The sequence below is a fragment of the Mobula hypostoma genome, chromosome 14 (assembly GCF_963921235.1).
Source record: "Mobula hypostoma chromosome 14, sMobHyp1.1, whole genome shotgun sequence".
Lineage (NCBI taxonomy): Eukaryota > Metazoa > Chordata > Chondrichthyes > Myliobatiformes > Myliobatidae > Mobula > Mobula hypostoma.
In genome coordinates, this window is record NC_086110.1 from 21,364,721 (window position 1) to 21,385,156 (window position 20,436).

Below are 20,436 nucleotides of genomic sequence, written 5' to 3' on the forward strand. Positions count from 1 at the left end.
GATGAAGAAGATCCTGAGAGGTAAGATTTATGAACGTTTGGTGAGGCATAATGATTAGGAATAGTCAGCATGGCTTTGTCAAAGGCCTTATGAGCCTGATTGAATTTTTTGAGGATGTGACTAATCACATTGATGAAGGTAGAGCCAGTGGTGTGCCTCAGGGATCTGCTCTGGAACCCCTACTCTTTGTGATTTTTATAAATGACCTGGATGAGGAAGTGGAGAGATGGGTTAGTAAATTTGCTGATGACACAAAGGTTAGGGGTGTTGTGGATAGTGTGGAGGGCTGTCAGAGGTTACAGCGGGACATTGATAGGATGCAAAACTGGGCTGAGAAGTGGCAGATGGAGTTCAACCCAGACAAGTGTGAAGTGGTAAATTTTGGTAGGTCAGATATGATAGCAGAATAGAGTATTAATTGTAAGACTCTTGGCAGTGTGGAGGATCAGGGGGATCTTGGGGTCCGAGTCCATAGGACACTCAAAGTAGCTGCGCAGCTTGACTCTGTGGTTAAGAAGACATACAGTGCATTGGTCTTCATCAACTGTGGGTCTGAGTTTAAGAGCTGAGAGGTGATGTTGCAGCTATATTGGACCCTGGTCAGACCCCACTTGGAATACTGTGCTCATTTCGCCTCACTACAGGAAGGACGTGGAAACCATAGAAAGGGCGCAGAGGAGATTTACAAGGATGTTGCCTAGATTGGGGAGCATGCCTTATGAAAACAGGTTGAGTGAACTCGGCCTTTACTCCTTGGAGCAATGGAGGATGAGAGATAACCTGATAGAGGGGTATAAGATGATGAGAGGCACTGACTGTGTGGATAGTTAGAGGCTTTTTCCCAGGGCTGAAACGGCTAGCATGAGAGGGCATAGTTTTAAGGTACTTGGAAGTAGGTACAGAGGAGATGTCAGGGATAAGTTGTTTTTTTCTCGCAGAGAGTGCTGAGTGCGTGGAATGGGTTGCTGGTGGCGGTGGTAGAGGCGGAAATGATAAAGTCTTTTAAGAGACTCCTGGATAGGTACATGGAGCTTCGAAAAACAGAGGGCTATGGGTAGTTCTAAGGTAAGGACATGCTCGGCACAGCTTTGTGGGCCAAAGGGCCTGTATTGTGCTATATAGGGCCTGTATAGGTTTTCTATGTTTCTATATTTGGAAAAAGTCCCTCATGGGAGGCTAATCCAGAAGATTAAGATGCATGGGGTTCATGGTGAACTGGCTGTATGGATCTAGAACTGGCTTGCTTACAGAAGACAGAGGGTAGCTAGAGGTCTGTAATTAGTGGTATTCTGCAGAGAACTGTGCTGGGTCCTTGTGATGTATATACATGACCTGGATGAAAATGTAGACGGGTGGGTTAGTAAGTTTGCAGTAGATACCAAAATTGGTGGAGTTGTGGATCGTGTAAAAGACAGGCAAAAAATACAACATGCTATAGCTAAGAAATGGCAGTTGGAGTTTCACCCAGATAAACATAAGGTGTTACACCACAGTAGGGCAAATGCAAGGAGACAGTACACTGTTAAGGACAAGATTCCTAAGTGTTGCTAAGCACAGAGATCATAGGGTCCAAGTTTACAACTTCATGAAAGTGGCTATACAGGTCGACAAGATGGTTAAGTAGGCTTATGGAATGCTTGCTGTTATTAGTCGAGGCAGTGAGTTCGCAAGTCAAGAGGTTAAATGCAACTTTATAAAACTGTGGTTAGGCCACATCTGGATTATTGCAAACAGATCTGGTCACCCCACAATAGAAAGGATATTGAGGCTTTGGAGAGGGTGCAGAGAGATTTACCAGACTGCTGCCTGATTTAGAGGTCATGTGCTATCATGAGAGACCACATAAACTTGAGGTTCAAGGGGAATGTGAGAGGCAATTATTTTTTTCCCCTGAGTGGTGGATGCCTGGAATCTGCTGCCAAATACATAGGAGGCTTTTAAGAGACGTTTGGGTAGGCACGTGGATGCAAGGAAGATGGAGGGATACGGACATTGCATCAGTAGGAGGGATTAGTGTTTGAGTGTTTTTGATTTGCTTTTTACCTGGTTCAGCACAACACTATGGGCTGCATAGCCTGTTCCTGTGTTGTACTGTGCCACATTCTATGCTGATTTTTTTTCATCTTGCTCACATCCATATACCTATCCAAATGCCTTAAATGTTGCGATTGTACCTGCCTTGACCACTTCCTCTGGCTCATTCCAGGTGCTCATTACCCTCATGTCTCCTTTTATCTTCTGAGGTCAACCCTCATTCTCCTATGCTCCAAAGAATAAAGATTCAGTGTGGTCAACCTCTTCCTGTAATTCAGGCCCTCTACTCCAGGCAGCATCCTTCAATCTCTTTAAGTGCAACAATGTATTTCCCTATAACATGATGACCAAAACGGTACATGATGAAGGCCTGCGTCTAAGCACCTTCACCAGCCTGTCTATTTGCAAAGCTGCTTTCAGCAAACTGTGCACTTGTACTCCCAGATCCCCCTGTTTCACTGCACTTCATCAGTGCCCAGTCATTCACTGCACAAGTTCTACCCTGGTTTGACCGTCCAAATGCATCACCTCACTCTTATCTAAATTGAAATCTATTTGCCATTCCTCAGCTTATCTCCCTAATTGATCAAGATCTCTTTGTAATTCACTGTAAACTGCTCCAAGACCCCCTAATTTAATATAATCAGCAAACTTGGTAATCATGTCATATACCTTCACATCCAAATCACTTACATAAATAATGAATAACAAAGGTTTCAACACTGACCCTTGGGGCAAACCCACTACACAGAGAACTAACTTTCTGCTTCTTATCAATGAACCAATTATGAGTATACTTCATAGGCTCCCCACCCCCCAAATCTATGTGACCTAATCTTCTAGAATAACATGATTTGTAGGATTTCAAAGCCCATATAGACAATATCCAGTGCACTACCTGCATCTGTTCCCTTAGTTACCTCTGAAAAACTTCAAAAGATTCATCAGACATGACATGCCACACACAAACTAGCTGACTATTCAGAATCAAGCCTCAACTATCCAAGCAATGGGAGGATCTTGTTCTTCAGAGACCTGTCCAATAACTTCCCTACATCTGAAGTCAGGCTCTCCACCCTGTAATTTCCTGGCTTGTCATTGCTACCTTTCTTGAATATTGGAACACCTGAACTTAAGATCTAACTTAATACAGTTTTTTTGAGAAGGAGAAGCTAAAATCAGTATTTTAGTGCAGTAAAGGGAATTACAGATGATAGATACATCCAAAGATGAAGTCGTATTCTAAAGGGAGGATGAGACAACCCTGGCTGACAAGGGAAGGCAAAGACAGCATTAAAGCTAAAGAGAGGGCATATAATATTGCAAAATTAGTAGAAAGTTAGAGGATTGGAAAGCTTTTCAAAACCAACAGAACAAACAGAAGGCAATTTAAAAAGCCATAAGGAAAGCTAGTCAATAATATAAGTGAGGATACAAACTTTTTTTTCCCCAAATACATAAAGAGCAAAAGGATACACAAAGAGCAAAAGAGAGAAGAGGGTGGATATCGGACCACTGGAAAATGACACTGGAGAGGTAGTAATGAAGGACAAAGGTAAAGCAGATGAACTGAAGTATTACACACCAGCCTTCACTGTGGAAAACACTCGCAACATGCTAAAAATTCCAAAGCGTTAGAGGTCAGAAGTGGGTGTAGCTACTATTACTAAGAAAGTGCTTGGGAAGTTGAAAGGTCGGAAGGTAGACAAGTTATATAGACCAGGTGGATCATACCTCAGGGTTCTGAAAGAGGTCGCTGAAGAGATTGTTGAGGCATTATTAATGATCTTTCAGGAATCATTAGATTCTGGAATGGTTCCAAAGGGCTAGAAATTGCAAATGTCACCTTCACTCTTTAAAAGAGAGAGGGAGGCAGAAGGGAAATTACAAGGCAGTTAGCCTGATTTCAGTGGTTGGAAAGATATTCCAAATCTGTTATTAAAGATGTGGTTTTGGAGTATTAGGAGGCACATGATAAAATAGGCCAAAATCTGTTAGAATTCTGAGGAAAAAACAGCAAGATAGACAAAGATGAGCCAGTAAATATTGTTTATTTGGATTTTCAAAAGACCTTTGCTAAGGTGTGCACATGAGGCTATTTAACAAGGTAAGAGCCCATGGTATTCCAGAAAAGGTACCAGCATGGATCAAAAATTGGCTGACTGGCAAAGAGTGTAAATAAAGGGGGCTTTTTCTGTTTGGTTGCTAGTGACTAGTGGTGTTCCACAGGGTTTAGCTTCTTTTCATGTTATATGTCAGTGATTTGGATAACAGAACTGATGGCTTTTTGGTCAAGTCTGTGGACGATGCAAAGACAGGTGGAGGGGCAGACTGTGTCGAGGAAGCAAGGCGTTTGCTGAAAAACTTAGATTGGGGGAATGGACAAAGAAGTGGCAGATGGAATATAGTGTACATTCGATGGTCATGCACTTTGGTAAAAGGAATATTGGTGTAGACTATTTACTAAACAGGGAGAAAATTCAAAAAATTCAGAGCTGCAAAGGGACTTGGCCCTCATGCAGGATTCTCTTAAGATAAGCTTACAGGTTGAGTCTGTGGTAAGGAAAGCAAATGTAATGTTGTTATTCGTTTATATAATTAAGGTAGAAGTTGATAGATTTTTGATGAATCAGGGTGTCAAAAGTTACAGGAAGACAGCAGGAGAATGGGTTAAGAGGGTTAATAAATCAGTCATGATGTAATGGTGGAGCAGATTCGATGGGTCAAATGGCCTCATTCTGTTCCTATACCTTATGGTCTAAAAATGATTATGAAACTGTGTTGAAAAACTGTCATGATTTATAAAATTTCTCATCAAGGAGCACATCTTCATTTTTCCTTGCACTCAAAGTTTAGCTGGGGCGATAGTCCATTACGTGGGTTGAGTCTGGCCTATGAGCTGTGTGACAGGAGTTGGGGCCTAATATGCTTGTACTGTATATTCCCCCAATCCATTTAAACTCAATGGGAAATTTATCATACTATCAGAACAATGACATAGGTGTAGGTGTGTTTGCAGTAACCTATAATAATCCAGAAAACTTACTAGTCCAGCACCAAAGTCGTGAGAATGCGAGGTTGTTGGGGTTATGCTCTATTTTTTTTAATACTTGCAAAACACAAAACATTTTGATTTTGTACCTGGTGACTTGAGGAAAACTATATATTAGTAATAAATATGTCCCAAAATCTAGATAGAAATGTATGTTATACAGATTATTAAAACAAACAAGCTACCATCTTGGCAAACTAATATCAGATTTATACTGAAGTGCCATGTAACCAAGCTCAAAATGTTCTCTGCAACAGTACAAAGTTATTTTCAACATTGTATGCTCAACAATTTGATTGGTACAGCTCAAAAAATTTTACAATGGAGGATTTACTGACATATTGGTTTAATTTAAGCCTTGGTCCTCGTGACATCATGACAATACATACATAATATCCACATTTTAACACAACACTAAGTAGCAACACAACAGGCCTTTTGCTACTCACTTGCCAACAATGATGTGAAGCTGATGTTGCATCTCTGAACGCATACCATTTGTGATGGTAGCAGCAAGATGATCTGTGGCGTTCTGGAAGTGATCAGTCATTTGCTGCAGCTGATTGATCATTGGATCTCTGTTTTCTTGCTCTTGGGCCTTCTTTGACTGAAGGTGAGTCTCAAGTTGCTGGATATCTGTATGGGTGAAGTGCATTTTTAAAAATATTAATGTTCCAGATTAGTGAATGAAATGAAATTATGTTTTTGATGTAATCTATAAATCAGTGCACAATTTACTTTCAATTCATTGCACTTAATGAGTCGTTTGATATGATTTTACAATGGTTCAGACAGTAACTATCAGCAGGGCACAGAAGCTTATATCACCCTGCATCAGTGAATTACCATTCATAACACCACACCACCCTATCTATTACAAATTTTGCCCACTAAGCCATTTTATTGCTTCCTTATGCACTGTATTTCAAATAATTTCCAAGTTGTCCATTAAACACATTTTTCCTTCCTATCTTCCTCTACCCTCTCTCGTCCACTAGTATATTGATTCCACGCTTCCAGACACCCCTCCCTCATCTGTGTCTGACCCAATTCAACTCTTCTCACGTCCACACAACCTCCCAATCCTTTCTCTCCTCTATTTTACTCTTCCCTCCCATCTCGTGTCCATCGAACCATGTACTTCCCTCCCCTCCTGTCTCTATGGCCTCTCCTTCCCCTGGGTAAGCCCCTCCCTTATTCCTATTTCCTCCTCTCCATCTGTCCAACCCCTTCCTCCCCCGCCTTTTTCTGTTAATCTGACCCCCTCAGCCATTTACCTCAATATACCAAAGGTCAATTTTTCCTTGCCTGAAAACAATACACAAAGAATTATTGACAAGTTGCCCAAATCAAGATTTCTTCCCTTCCTGATCTTCCAACCCTCCACAGACACTAGCATAACATAAATCAGCTAATTCAGCCTGGAATACTAACTGAATCTGATTTGCCTGCTCAGTACTGCTCCAATTCCATAGATCTTTCTTTTTACCATGAAATGGGGTAAGAAGAAACCTTCATTACCACTGTTAGAAGTATCAAAGCCTTGTCTTAATTACAAATACTAGAAAATCTGCAGATGCTGGAAACCACACACACAAAATGCTGGAGGAACTCAGCAGGCAGCATCTAGGAGAAGAGTACAGTCGACATTTTGGGCTGAAACCCTTCAGCAGGACTAATTACACACAACCTCCCAATCTCGGTTTTGACTCTGTGAATATAAAGAATACCGAGGATAAAGCGACACCTACATTCTTGTGTTCCCTGTTTGAAGCTGTCATTTATTTGCTGGAACATTGACTGGCATGCTTTTTCAAACACGGGTACAACTATGCTCTGGAATGCCTCTCTGTACGTAGATTGTATTGGTCCTTGCAAAGCATCAGCCGCAGCTCTTCCAATACTTTCTGCAGTGTTCTGTAACCACAAGCCAGAAAAGAAAACAATAAACCAAACAGAGCTGATACATTCAAACTGGGGGGGACGAAAACAAACACCCAAGAAAAACTTTAAAGAATTATTAGATGCCGGCAGCTTTTTGAGGTTATGGTTGGGCTCCAGCATATGGGTTCTTACCGCCCCCCCCCCAGTAAAAATGTGGAAAATGTGTAGTATCAGCCCTTCCCTCTCCCAAGAAATTCATGTCAAAGGTATTACTAACTTGATCAAGTCACTTTGGGATCACAAAAACCATACAGTCCCCACCATCTCTTTCCTCCTCCTTCCCCCAATGAGGAACACAAACACTAATAGCTGAGATCCAAATCTCATTCACAAATATATTGTTCCCAAGGGACTAAAGTAAGGTCGATGCAAAGTGAACTTCATAAAGATGATTGAACAACTTGAAATGTTACCACAGGCATAGCTTCTTACATCAGTTTTGCTTCGCTCGCAAAGCAAAATTTACCCTGATAAAAGGGCCATACCCATAAAGCTTTTTACCAAGTCCTTTAGGAACATGTCAATAGAATGAAAATGTCAGAGTCTATGGACTAGACTGGTTTGTGTTTTATAATTCCATTCATTTACAAAAGCCATTGTACCATCATCTAATATACTGCTGCAACAAGAATATCTGGAGCTGTAAAACCACAGAAGTTCATCCCAATAAAGATGGATTCTAAAATTATATATATTACAAACATGACGTGAACTAGGGAACGTCAAGCAGTTCGTGAAGCTGAACACAAGAATGAAGGATCTGTAGGATTGCCATTCGAATTCTATCCGTGACTGAGGTTTGAACTTACCTGTTTTTGCTGAAAAGCTTTGACCATTGAGAGGCCGGCCAGTTGCTCCCATTGGATGGGTCACTGCAGCGAAGATGGATCATGGCATAGGAAGTAGTTTCCAGAGGAGAAATAATACAACTGATGTCTGCATTGTAAGATTCTCAATACTGGGTAATATTGACAATGGCCACGGAGAAGTCAATGATCTAGACAGCCTACATGGAGGTGGTAATTGACAGGAGGAAAGGAAATCTCAGAGAAAGTGGAAGTGTAATGGGCCCAGCACAGAAAATGTGATTGAGGTGTGAAACACAAACTTGTAGAAACAAATAAATTGAATAATAAAAAAATCCATCTTAAAATTGTTCATGTCATAATATAAAAGGTGAAACTGAGAATATTTTGATGTTTAAATATTCAAAAATTCCTACCTTAGATTTTACCATTTTTGTTACATTTTCTTTTAATACTCCTTCAATGGCCGCAAGTTTGGCTGCAATCTGATTATTCAACTGGCCAGACACCGGCTCCAAACTTTTGGAAATAGCTATGAAAAAGATTGAATAATTTTGTGTTCACAACTCTTCAAAATGCATTTAGAAACAAGAAATTTCACTAAGCTCATTGCAATAATGACGTAAGTATTATTCTTGAATTCAATGTTCCCTTTGTAGTGAATGCATAATTAAACTACAATTGGCATTTACGTCATTTTTGTTTAGAGCTAAATGCTGTCAACAAGCAGAAAATTGAAAGAGTACAAAATCAAGCACTTCAAAATAAAACTAAATTTGGGATTTTAAAAAAAAGTTAGCCTCAGCCAGAGAAACCATGAAATTACTGGATTATCAGAATAGTTCACTAATGTTCTTCAGGGAAATAATTTACTGCCCTTACCCCAGAACATGTTTAACTCAAACAGCTTCTCAGTTCAAGGACAAGTAGGAATTGATAATAAATGCACAAAAAAACTCTTATCAGTAGATGAATTTAAACATAACCTCTATTGACAAAGCATTACAAGTGATACAAGTAGCTGTGGGAATCAACATTTCTTTTAGTCAACCATAAACTTTGTAAGATATATACAGTGGCATGCAAAAGTTTGGGCACCCCTGTTCAAAATTTCTGTTATTGTGAATAGCTAAGCGAATAAGATGACCTGATTTCCAAAAGGCATAAAGTTAAAGATGGCACATTTCTTTAATAATTTAAGAATACTTTTTTTATTTCCATCTTTTACAGTTTCAAAATAACAAAAAAGGAAAAGGGCCCGAAGTAAAATTTTGGGCACCCTGCGTGGTCAGTACTTAGTAACACCCCCCTTTGGCAAGTATCACAGCTTGTAAACGCTTTCTGTAGCCAGCTAAGAGTCTTTCAATTCCTGTTTGGGGGATTTACGCCCAATCTTCCTTGCAAAAGGCTTCTAGTTCTGTGAGATTCTTGAGCCGTCTTGCATGCACTGCTCTTTTGAGGTCTATCCACAGATTTTCGATGGTGTTTAGGTTGGGGGACTGTGAGGGCCATGGCAAAACCTTCAGCTTGTGCCTCTTGAGGTAGTTCATTGTGGATTTTGAGGTGTGTTTAGGCTCATTGTCCTGTTGTAGAAGTCATCCTCTTTTCATCTTCAGCTTTTTTTTTACAGATGGTGTGATGTTTGTTTCCAGAATTTGCTGGTATTTAATTGAATTCATTCTTCCCTCTACCAGTGAAATGTTCCCGGTGCCACTGGCTGCAACACAAGCCCAAAGCATGATCGATCCACTCGCGTGTTTAACTGTTGGAGGTGTTCTTTTCATGAAATTCTGCACCCTCTTTTTCTCCAAACATACCTTTGCACATTGCAGCCAAAAAGTTCTATTTCAACTTCATTAGTCCACGGGACTTGTTTCCAAAATGCATTAAGTCCTGAAGAAGGGTCTTGGCCCAAAACGTCGACTGTACCTCCTCCTATAGATGCTGCCTGGCCAGCTGCGTTCACCAGCGATTTTTGTGTGTGTTGCATTAGGCTTGTTTAGATGTTCCGTTGCAAACTTCTGACACTGAATTTTGTGGTGAGGACACAAGAAAGCTTTTCTTCTGATGACTCTTCCATGAAGGTCATATTCGTGCAGGTGTCGCTGCACAGTAGAACAGTGCACCACCACTCCAGACTCTGCTAAATCTTCCTGAAGGTCTTTAGTAGTCAAACGGGGGTTTTGATTTGCCTTTCTAGCAATCCTACGAGCAGTTCTCTCAGGAAGTTTTCTTGGTCTTCCAGACCTCAACTTGACCTCCGCCGTTCCTGTTAACTGCCATTTACGAACTGAGGAAACGGCTACCTGAAAACGCTTTGCTATCTTCTTATAGCCTTCTCCTGCTTTGTGGGCATCATTTATTTTAATTTTCAGAGTGCTAGGCAGCTGCTTAGAGGAGCTCATGTCTGCTGATTGCTGAGACAAGATTTGAGGAATCAGGGCTCCTTAATATAAAATAAAGCTTTGAAATTTGCATCACCTGGCCTTTCCTAATGATGACTGCGCACAAGCCATAGCCCAGCAAGCTAATTAAGGTCTGAGACCTTGGTAAAAGTTATCTGAGAGCTCAAATCCCTTGGGGTGCCCAAACTTTTGCATTGTGCTCCTTTCCTTTTTTTCACTCTAGAATTATACAAAACAAAAATAATACACTAATCTTGCTTTAAAATGTTGAAAAGAATGTTTCATCTTTAAACTTTATGACTTTTGGAGATCAGTTCATCTTCTACTCACTTAACGATTCACAGTAACAAATTTTGACCGGGGTGCCCAAACTTTTGCATGCCACTGTACAATATTGATAAGCCACATCTTCCCTCTATCGTCATTCAATAATGGGTTGCAGCCAGAGTTGAAACAAAGATTATCAGCAGCAATATAAGGAAATACTGTAAAATTCCAGTAAGCTAGCATCCAGCCATTCAGAAATCTTAATTATTTAGGTGATGTTTGCCACACTCCCTTCTCATTCTCTGAAGCCCCAGTTCCCACGCTCCCTTTAGACTTCACGCGCTCATTAGATCTAAAAGAACTATTATCGAATAATCAGAAAATCTAGTATCATGGCACCATAGCGTGAAGTATGCTGGATTATTGTTTTACTACATAAATGGATATACCTATGCAAAATAAAAATTATTCTGTAATTATATTATTCAGTTTCTAGGACAGTAAGAAATTCAGTATTACTGAATGACTAATTTAGTTAAAATTACCCTTTGACAGAAGTTTTCATATTCAGTCGCAAGGTAAATAAGTTAGGACCTCACATATGGTCTTGATAATACATTTTCAAATTCAATTTCACAAGTATGCAGTAGTGAATATGTAGAAAAACAAACCCACAACCAACAGAAAGCCCTATAACAAGTTAAATGCAAGAAAGTCATTTTCCCCTTGTGCCTACACACAGCTGATCTTTTAACTCAGTGACATTTTCTTGCATTGATCCAAATTTCATTAATAACTAAAACATCCCTTGTCCTTGAATGATCAGCACTGAGTCTCAACACTCTTGAATGAAGAATCCCAAAAAAAAATCACTCTCATCAGAAGAAAACAGGTTTCTTCCTACTTTCCCTAAATTGATGACCTCTAATTACAAGTGTGATCTCAGATTTTAACCGCTGTTAGGCAATGAGCCATAAACTTTCATTTGAGTCATAAGCTTTATTTTAAACTTGCATTGATAGCAAAAATCTAGGCATTGACCAAAATCAAATTAGATTGAAGGTTCCCTATAATAGATTTAAACAATTACCCTTTCCCATATTTTCAATGATTTTGAATCAATATGCTAATAGCAATATTTTGCCAGAAACAAATGACCATGAAATTAATTTTTTAAAATTATTTAAACTAGATGGGAGTCTGGAAATAAATTGCTGAAATTACTTTCTCCCATCTCATCATGCAGAGAAAAGAACTGCAAAAATGACAGTTCTGTAAATTACTCCAATGATGGTTTAAAAGCTTTCGTCACTACTTGCTGTCAATTTCATAAGACTGCTGCCAGTAAACACTTGGAATTTTAACTTGTAATCATAAATGCTCTTGCTGAGTGTATTTAATTTCTATTAAATATTTGCCTTGATGAATATTTGTTACAAACTTATGCAAACCCAAGTGACTTTTCTACCTAATTGTGCTCAAAAACCCAACACATCCAACCCCCTTCTCAATATCAACCTTCATTTTGTATCGCCAGGTGATTTTAATAGCAAATATTCATACTTGGATCCTACATATTTTTCCAAGTCTCACCTTTGTTACTCCATAAAAGTTAGAATAAAAACTCTCACCCACACAACTTCTAGCTGGCCACCTAAATATGATCCAAGGTTAGATCCACTAATTTACAAATTCGTCTCTGAATGCAGAACAATGCACCTAAAAAAAAAGGTGATTCACAGTCCTGAATTTGACTTAGTTACCTTTTAACTTAATTGGAAATGAGCAGTCAGGATCGGCTGGTGGCGCAATGACATCGGCGCCGGACCCACCAGTCGGGTCCGCTCCCGAGTACGCTTTCCATCCGTGTTGGGTTGAGTGTCGAGATTGCAACTCGACCTCGTAAAATAAAGGGAAAAATACTGCGAAAATGTCTGTGTGAGGAGTGGCTCGTCACACAGTCTCTCTCGCTCCGTGTCTTGTAAAAGCCATGAAAAAGACATCATTACGGATGCACGCAGACACACAGACTCACACGCACGCAGACACACAGACTCACACGCACGCAGACACACAGACTCACACGCACGCAGGCACACGGCAAAAAAAAAGGAAATGAGCAATCAAAATGACTACTTTGCTGATGCAATCAAACGGCCAAACAAAATCCATTGCCAAAACCAGCCAACTAACCTGCTAACCTGGAGCTTCAACAAATCATGTGACAAAACTGCAAAAAATATGCACGTATGTAGCTTTTCTCTCATAACAATTAAAAAAAATTGTAAAAGCTACACCACATACAGATAATATCAAACTAATAGCATCATTAAATTTACTGTTTATCATATGGATGTGTGTGCAATAATTTAGTAGCTGCAGAAAAGAGGCAGTATCACACAATATTTCAGCAAGATTAGTACCAACTATCTGTGATCAATAAAGGACCTATCACACATGATAATTATTTGAACTGAATAAACGGAGCCTTTGGTAATAAAGCCATGCTACATATAGCCAGCAAAGAAATGAAAACATCCACTGTCCATTTCCTTCTATAGAAATTGCAGTTTGGTCTCCACTGCAGTAATATTTTATAATTACTCATCAGGTTCAGAAGATTGATAACTGACCTAAACTGAGAACAACAAAGAACACCAGTGAACTGAAGAATCTGACAGAAAATACCAACAATGAGAGAAAATCTGCAGATGCTGGACATCTGAGCAACACACAAAGTGCTGGAGGAACTCAGCAGGCCAAGCAGCATCTATGGGAAAAAGTACCGTTGATGTTTTGGGCCAAGACCCTTCGGAAGGACTCTGGCAGGGCAATACCAAGAATCCTCATCAGGACATTACCAAGAACACTGCAACATTTACGAAGTGAGAAACAATATTTCTAATGAAAGCTCATGGACATGAAACAGAGAGGTAGAAGCTACAACCTGCAATGAGCCACTGCTGACCTACAAAGTTATTAAATACAAGCTTTTATTCTGCATCCAAAGTCAATGCCTTGTGTAATAGCAGAGATATGAACATAATGTCATCGCACGAGTAGGTCAATAACATCTTAAATTGCTGAAAAAAAAACTGGGAGCCAACTACATCATATCCAATTTTTCTGACTGTCAAACCTATTAAAAAAATTTTGATTGTTTGAATGGCTCAACAATGAAAAACATTCAGAAATCAAAAAATATAAATAACTCATTTATAAAATAAAGTACATCACCAAAATATTTGCAAAACAAGTAAAATCATTAATTGAACGGAAAGGAACATACGCAAATTATAGATAGAGGAGTAGATTTCTTGGCCCTTCAAGTCTACCCTTCCATTCAATATAATGAATGATGAGTCTGATTACAAAGTAGAAATTCTAGCTAAAGGAAAACTGAAATAAATTCATGCACGAGCACTGGAAATGTTATAGTAAAGGTAGACAGGTATCTCCAGCATAACATATCCAGAAAATTTGAGAATTGTTTTTTGCACAGGAGATACAAACTTAATGATACATATAGGGGTAAATGGCGGCAGTTTTTGCCAGCAAATATTAATCTATTAACTCTTTTTTCTCACTCCGTACTTGCTGCCTGACCCGTGAACAATATTCTGTTTTCAGCATCCATATTTTGTTCTTGCAGAATTACAGAATATTCATTGAAAACATGACTAAATTCTCATCTACTTCAAGATTCAGCAGTTTTTAGTCTGCATTCACTCACATTGTGGTAAAGATTTCTTCATCTCATCACGGACAGTCTTTTCTATTCGATTACTGATTGAATTTGCTAAAGTCTGAGACAGCTGATGAGAGAACTGCTCCTGAAACTGTCCATTTCTTTCACGTCCTTCTGCCAAGATCCTATCTGTTCGTCTTTCTGAAGGTTTAAATGTTAAGGGAAATCATTTAAAATCACACGGATTGTGAATGAAGATAAACAGCAATTTTGCTCCTTTATATCACATCTGTTCTACAGCTTGTCAGGTAAATGATATTTAGCCAACAAAGCTTTTAATAAAATATAAAGGGGAAAAGGGATACAAGTTTGCTGTTCAAAATGTTAAGGCTCATAACACAGAAAACTACCAGGGTTCAAAATACTAAAAATTCAAAATTCCATCAAACATTGAGGAGACAGAGAAAGATGATGGAGGTGACACTTATGAGAAAAGGAAGATCACTATACATCTCAGATAATTAAATCAAAAGATCAAAGACATCAAACTGCATTCATAGGATTCCTTAATCTATAGCTAGAGATGAAATCAAAAGTGGTATCCTGCTGTGCTGCTCAGAAATCATTAAAACAATCCATCATGTGATCAACATAGGTCCCCTGCAATAAAATGGGCTACCTTTTTTGTTCTAGTCCCTGAACAGCAATATTCATTTCAGAGGATTATTCTGAAACTATCAGACTTTATGACTTGCATATCAATAATGAAATCTATAAATAATATCTATTTTCCTTAAGTAGTCTCTTGGAGTATGGATAACTGCCTTCCAAGATCCAAATGTCTTTTCAAATGCATGGCGTCCAAATTGAACAAAATGCACATCTAAGGCTAATCTGCCTTTTACCAACTATTGATTCTTTTCTTGTGGAGTCTATACCTCTTAAAAAACCTAAGATGAGAATCCATCTTGTTTAACAAAAATTATTCTCAACTTGTCAGACCATTTCTAAGGATTTATGTATCTAAAACCTCAGACTTCACCTTCCTGTTTTTTTTTACCAACTTTTGTTTTCAAGCAACTGGCAAAGACACTCATATGGTTCATGAAATGTATGCCTCTTGTAATTAAGTACATTTATGCTTGATTGATTTCTTATCCTTTTCCATAACTATAAGCTAGGTATCATGATTATGATTCCCATGTACATTCCCACAGAAACACATCCCACTTAACGTTAAATTTACAGCACAGAGGTCCAGTTATTTCATATTTTACGATGCCTCAATGCTTTTCCATTCAAATTCATAGAAAATCGATTACATGTGCATACATTCAGAAAATAGTTTTATAGTCCATGTGGTCTCAGATTGGGTTTTAAATAATTGGTTAATGGTTTGTGACAGGTGTTTTAGTCAGTTACTCGGAAAATATTCCTGCATTTTAGATTGCTCATGGAATATAATCTGATGTGTACAAATGAACCATAATGAAATATTGACAAAACAGCATGGTAGCATAGCAATTAGTGTAATGTTTGACCGCATCAGCAATCAGGGATCAATTCCATGGGTTTCTTCCAGCTGCTCGAGTATCCTCGCACATTCCAAAACTATACAAGTTAGGGTTCGTAAGCTATGGGCATGCGAGGTTGGTGTCGGAAGCATTGGAACACTTACGGGCTACCCAAACACATTCTCAGACTGTGTTCATAGTTGATGCAGATGCAAACAACACACTTCATTGTGTTGCTCTGATGCCCATGTGACAAATAAAATTTCACCCTAAAGCTAAATGCTTGTTGCGATTGTCACTAGCGGAATCACACAGATGCTGGATTCAATGAATGAAATTTAGTAACTGTTTCATGAAATATTAGTCATTCAGATGAAAATCATAAGTGGAAAATACAGGACAAAGGTAAAAGAAATCCACCATTCTATGCTGAAGTCCTTCTAAATTTGAGTCATTATTTAGATACTTGTATGAAAAAAACACAAGTTCATTTAGAGCATAAAACATAGCTTCCTCATCCTTCTTATGAGACAACCAGAAATAAACACAAGTGTGGTCTAACCAGAGTTTTATACAGCTGCAACATTACCCCATGGCTCCTGACTCAATTCCCCTTCTCCCACCCCCACAACTAATGGAGGCCAACACACTGTAAACCTTCTTGACAAACTTGTCAAATTGTGCAGTAACTTAGACACCAATATGGACCCCAAAAACCTTGGCCTCAATACTTCTTGTGCAATTGAATCCTCAATTTCCTCACATGCAGACCCCACAGCTTGGACTAGTAACAACATCTCCGCCACAATCTCCTTCAACACAGATGTACAAGGCTGAGTGCTTAGCCTCCTGCTCTAATCACTTTACACATATGACTGTGCCGCTAAGCACAGCTCCGATATCATATTCAAGTTTACTGACAACATCACTATCATAGGCTGAATCAGCATATAGAACCAGCAAGTGCTCTCTAAAGAACCTCCACATTTCTGTTGCGCATTTTCCTGACTACTTCCATTCCCAATTTATGCTCCCCAGTTCCTGCTTAAGAGCATCATCATTTCCTCTCCCTGAATTAAATATTTTTCCATAGCATCTGCCCGTATCCCTCTCAAAGGCTATAGTGAAGGTCAGGGAGTTGTGGCCACTTTCTCCAAAACGTTCTCCCACAGAGATCTGACACTTGATCTGGTTCACTGCATAGGATCATATCAAAAATGGCCTCAATGGCCTGTCTATATATTGTATCAGGAATCCTTCCTGGACACACCTCACTTAGTAATACAATTATTCCTCGGAATAATAGACTTACTAAGTTAACAAGCTCCACTTTCTGCTTAGTGTTAATTGTGGATGAATCAGTAGATTCTCAATTTACTGAAGGCTAGATCTGTGGCATAAGGTCGGCAATACTTAGTAGTAGTCCAGTTATAATCAACAGAAGGCAATCAGGAGAATGAAAAGGCAATTCCGTGCGAGGTTGGAGACAGAACTGGATGTACATCTGCTGAGAGAGGGTTTGCATGTTATTACTTCCTACAAGGCAAACCCAACAGCATAAATGGCTGTGGTATTTCATTCCCTGATGAGCTCAATGCCTTATATTCATGCTTTTTAGGGAAAATAAAACTACACCATCTGAGCAGATATCCAGACTATCTGTTAACCCCGTGATCTCTGTCTTGGAGGGTCATGTCAGACGATTCTTCAAGACAGACTCTGATGTACCTAGCAGGATACTGATAACCCATGCCAAACAGCTGCTGGGTTGTTCATGGACATCTTCAACCTCTCACTGCTGCAGTCAGAGGTAACCGCCTCCTTCAAAAGGGTATCAGTCCTAACACTTCCTACCAACAGGCTGAGCTGCTTCAGTGACCATCACCTGATAGCACTTATATCTACTGTACTGAAGTGCTTTCATTACTAGAATTAACTGCTGCCTGAGCAAGGAATTAGACGTGCTGCAACTTGCCTACTACCAAAACAAACTGTCGTGCAAGGTGGAAGATCTAAGGTTGTGTGCCCAGAGACCCAAGATCTTTGGGCACAGAGCTCAAAAAAGCAATGCAACAGACTTTTAACATCACAAACCAGCGAGTTGTTTGTTATATCTCCCCTCTCGCTGTGAAATTAGGGACAGAAAGCACGTGTGGTATGTCAAATACTGGGTGAACAAATAGTCTTTGGAGTACTGCAAGTCTGTGTCTTTGCTGTTGCTATGCTCATGCTTGAGTGCTCGGTGGCTGGTGCCAATGTTTCTTTTTTGCTGGTGGGGGAGGGCGGGATCGTTGCTTGCTGCCACTTACACACGGGAGGGGGGAGCTGGGGGGACTTCGGGGCTCTCACATTTAACTGTCATTCATTATTTGGGGGCAATCCTGTTTTCCGTGGATGGTTGCAAAGAAAAAGCATTTCAGGATGTTTATTGTATACATTTCTCTGACATTAAATGTACCTTTGAAACCTTCGAATTTGTTATGCCTGCTACAAAACAATAAATTTCATGACTTCGGTCAGTGACAATAAACCTGATTGTGAAACACTGGAGTAATACTCTAATATTCTATTCAATTATAGAAAACATTACTTTAAAAAAATCTATAATTCTGCTTGCTACTGAAAAAGCATTTATTTCTCATTTCAAAAAGCTGTGAGTCCTTTCTTTAAACACTTCCATGTTTAAAGATGCCCATTTGGTGTAACGCCTTTAAGAGAGGGAGTCTTAACCACACAAGTACAAAGAAATTGTACCATTTAACGTGTGCAATTTGGAGGGAAATTTGCAAGTAATATTGTTCTTGAGTGCCTGTTGACTTTGTTCTTCCAGGTATCTATATTACAGTTTCAGGATCTGTCTACTTTGTGAAGGGAGTAATAAGTGTTTACGGTAGTAAACCAGCAACAACTTTGTAATGGATGGTACCAGGCTTTTTTTAGGATGCTGGAACTCCATTATCCTCTTAAAGCAGGGTATTATTTGAGTGAATCTTGCACAAAGGATAGCAATTCTAATTTGTTCTTGACTTGCCCTTTATAAGCAATGGATAGGCTATGTGAAGTCAGGTGAATCACATGCCATAGTTGCCAGATTCCTTGGTTATCATTAAGTTTCTGGTTGGAAGTAGCTCATTGTCATAATGGTGGTATGTAGTAACAGAAATATAACTGAGTATCAAGAAATAAAACTGAAGGTTGCAGTCCAAGCAAAAGGTCAGAGGAAACCCTGCATTGATATCCTGGAGACAAAATGACTGAACTCCAACAACTACATCTGCCTTTGTAGTCAGTTAGATATTAGCTATTGAAGAGTTTTGCCCAAGTCCTAGCAACTCTCCTAGGCTTTTTACAATCAAGAGGGTCTAGCAAAGACAATGCTTCATAACTTTTCACATAATTAATAGATCCTCATCGTCTGATTTGTTAACAACTAATCCAGTTGAACTTCATGTACGATCAGTCATGTTGAGGCTCGTCTTCGACTGCTACCATTACTTACATTGGATAGCAAAATCAGTATATCTTGCAGCAACTTAATAGGCTTCCACCGCACTGTATACATCAATAGCCAGAATACCTTCAGTTGCATTTCCTTTCTACAGTCTAGTGTTTCTAATTAGATAACATCTAACTCTATTCAGCTAAATATTTGTGTACTGTTGTTACACAATAAAAGGATACGTTCTTGTTCTTGCTGTGTCACCATAATTCGCTCCACGTGCCCCATAATGGAGCCCTGGACTGCATCCATGTGATCAGTGAGCCTTTGTACAAGTTCCAACTGATTCTGTCTCAATTCACAGAGCTCCCTCTGTTGACTGCGTATCATAGACATCAACTCCTCCTGTTGGTTTGTGTTGAACTGGTGCTGAGGTAAAAGTAAAATTTGTTTAAATAAAGATGAAAAGACAGCTATTAGAATATATGCAATTGCACTGAGATTCCTCCAATATGAATATAATTATATTGTAAAGTAATGAGGGTAAAAACTTCTTTTTTCAGCACAAGGTGGGGAATGCTGGGGAAAATGCATCAAGAACAATGATTAACCTCCTTCAATGTCTAGTAAGAAGCTAATCCATAAAGACAAGGAGAAATCAGTTTGCCTCAATTTGTAAAGGTGGGGGGGGGGGAGGGAGGAGAGGAAGCCATACAGCTGATTAAAAAAAACCTTGTATATAGAAAGAGAATATAGAAGAATCAGACATTTAAAAACCAAATTGTCCAAGAGTCATTTGAAGACTACATCCAACATGTATTAAATTGGTCATGTTTAATGTATTTAAACTAAATGCAAATTAAGCCAAAGACACTGGCTTAGTCATACAACTTGTCACAGAAAAGTTAAAGGGCATTTTCCATATCCATCAATTTATTTATTTAAAAATACACAAATTTTGGCAAATTAATCACAAGATCAACAGAATAGTGAGATGTTCATTAATAGACATTAGTTCTTTGCAATTTCATCTTATAGGCCAATGTCCAGTTCTGTTAGAGGAAGAACTGTACTTTATAAAGCAGATCAAAATTTAATTTCATATTTCTACTTACTGAGATTTGTGTTTTAAGTAATTAGTAGTACGATTATTAATTTAATTCTGGTCTAGTTATAACCTTGAGAGTTCAGTAGGACTACAGATAGGAGAATACAAGAACATTTTACAAATGGGTTGAGACCATACATCAAATAAAACAGCAATATTAATGAAAGCATTAACTTGAG

At 38.9% G+C, this 20,436-nt stretch overlaps 1 protein-coding gene across 1 annotated transcript in view; it reads right to left on the bottom strand.

The window, feature by feature from the left end:
- The window catches only part of edc4 (enhancer of mRNA decapping 4), a 104,236-nt gene that overhangs the window by 16,266 nt on the left and 67,534 nt on the right, over nucleotides 1-20,436 (bottom strand). Inside the window, exons 22-26 of the mRNA XM_063066787.1 lie at nucleotides 19,392-19,578; nucleotides 14,242-14,397; nucleotides 8,253-8,368; nucleotides 6,838-7,003; nucleotides 5,536-5,722 (exon numbers count right to left, since the gene is read on the bottom strand). Coding sequence (XP_062922857.1) covers nucleotides 5,536-5,722; nucleotides 6,838-7,003; nucleotides 8,253-8,368; nucleotides 14,242-14,397; nucleotides 19,392-19,578 — 812 coding nt within the window. The remainder of the gene's footprint in view (nucleotides 1-5,535; nucleotides 5,723-6,837; nucleotides 7,004-8,252; nucleotides 8,369-14,241; nucleotides 14,398-19,391; nucleotides 19,579-20,436) is intronic.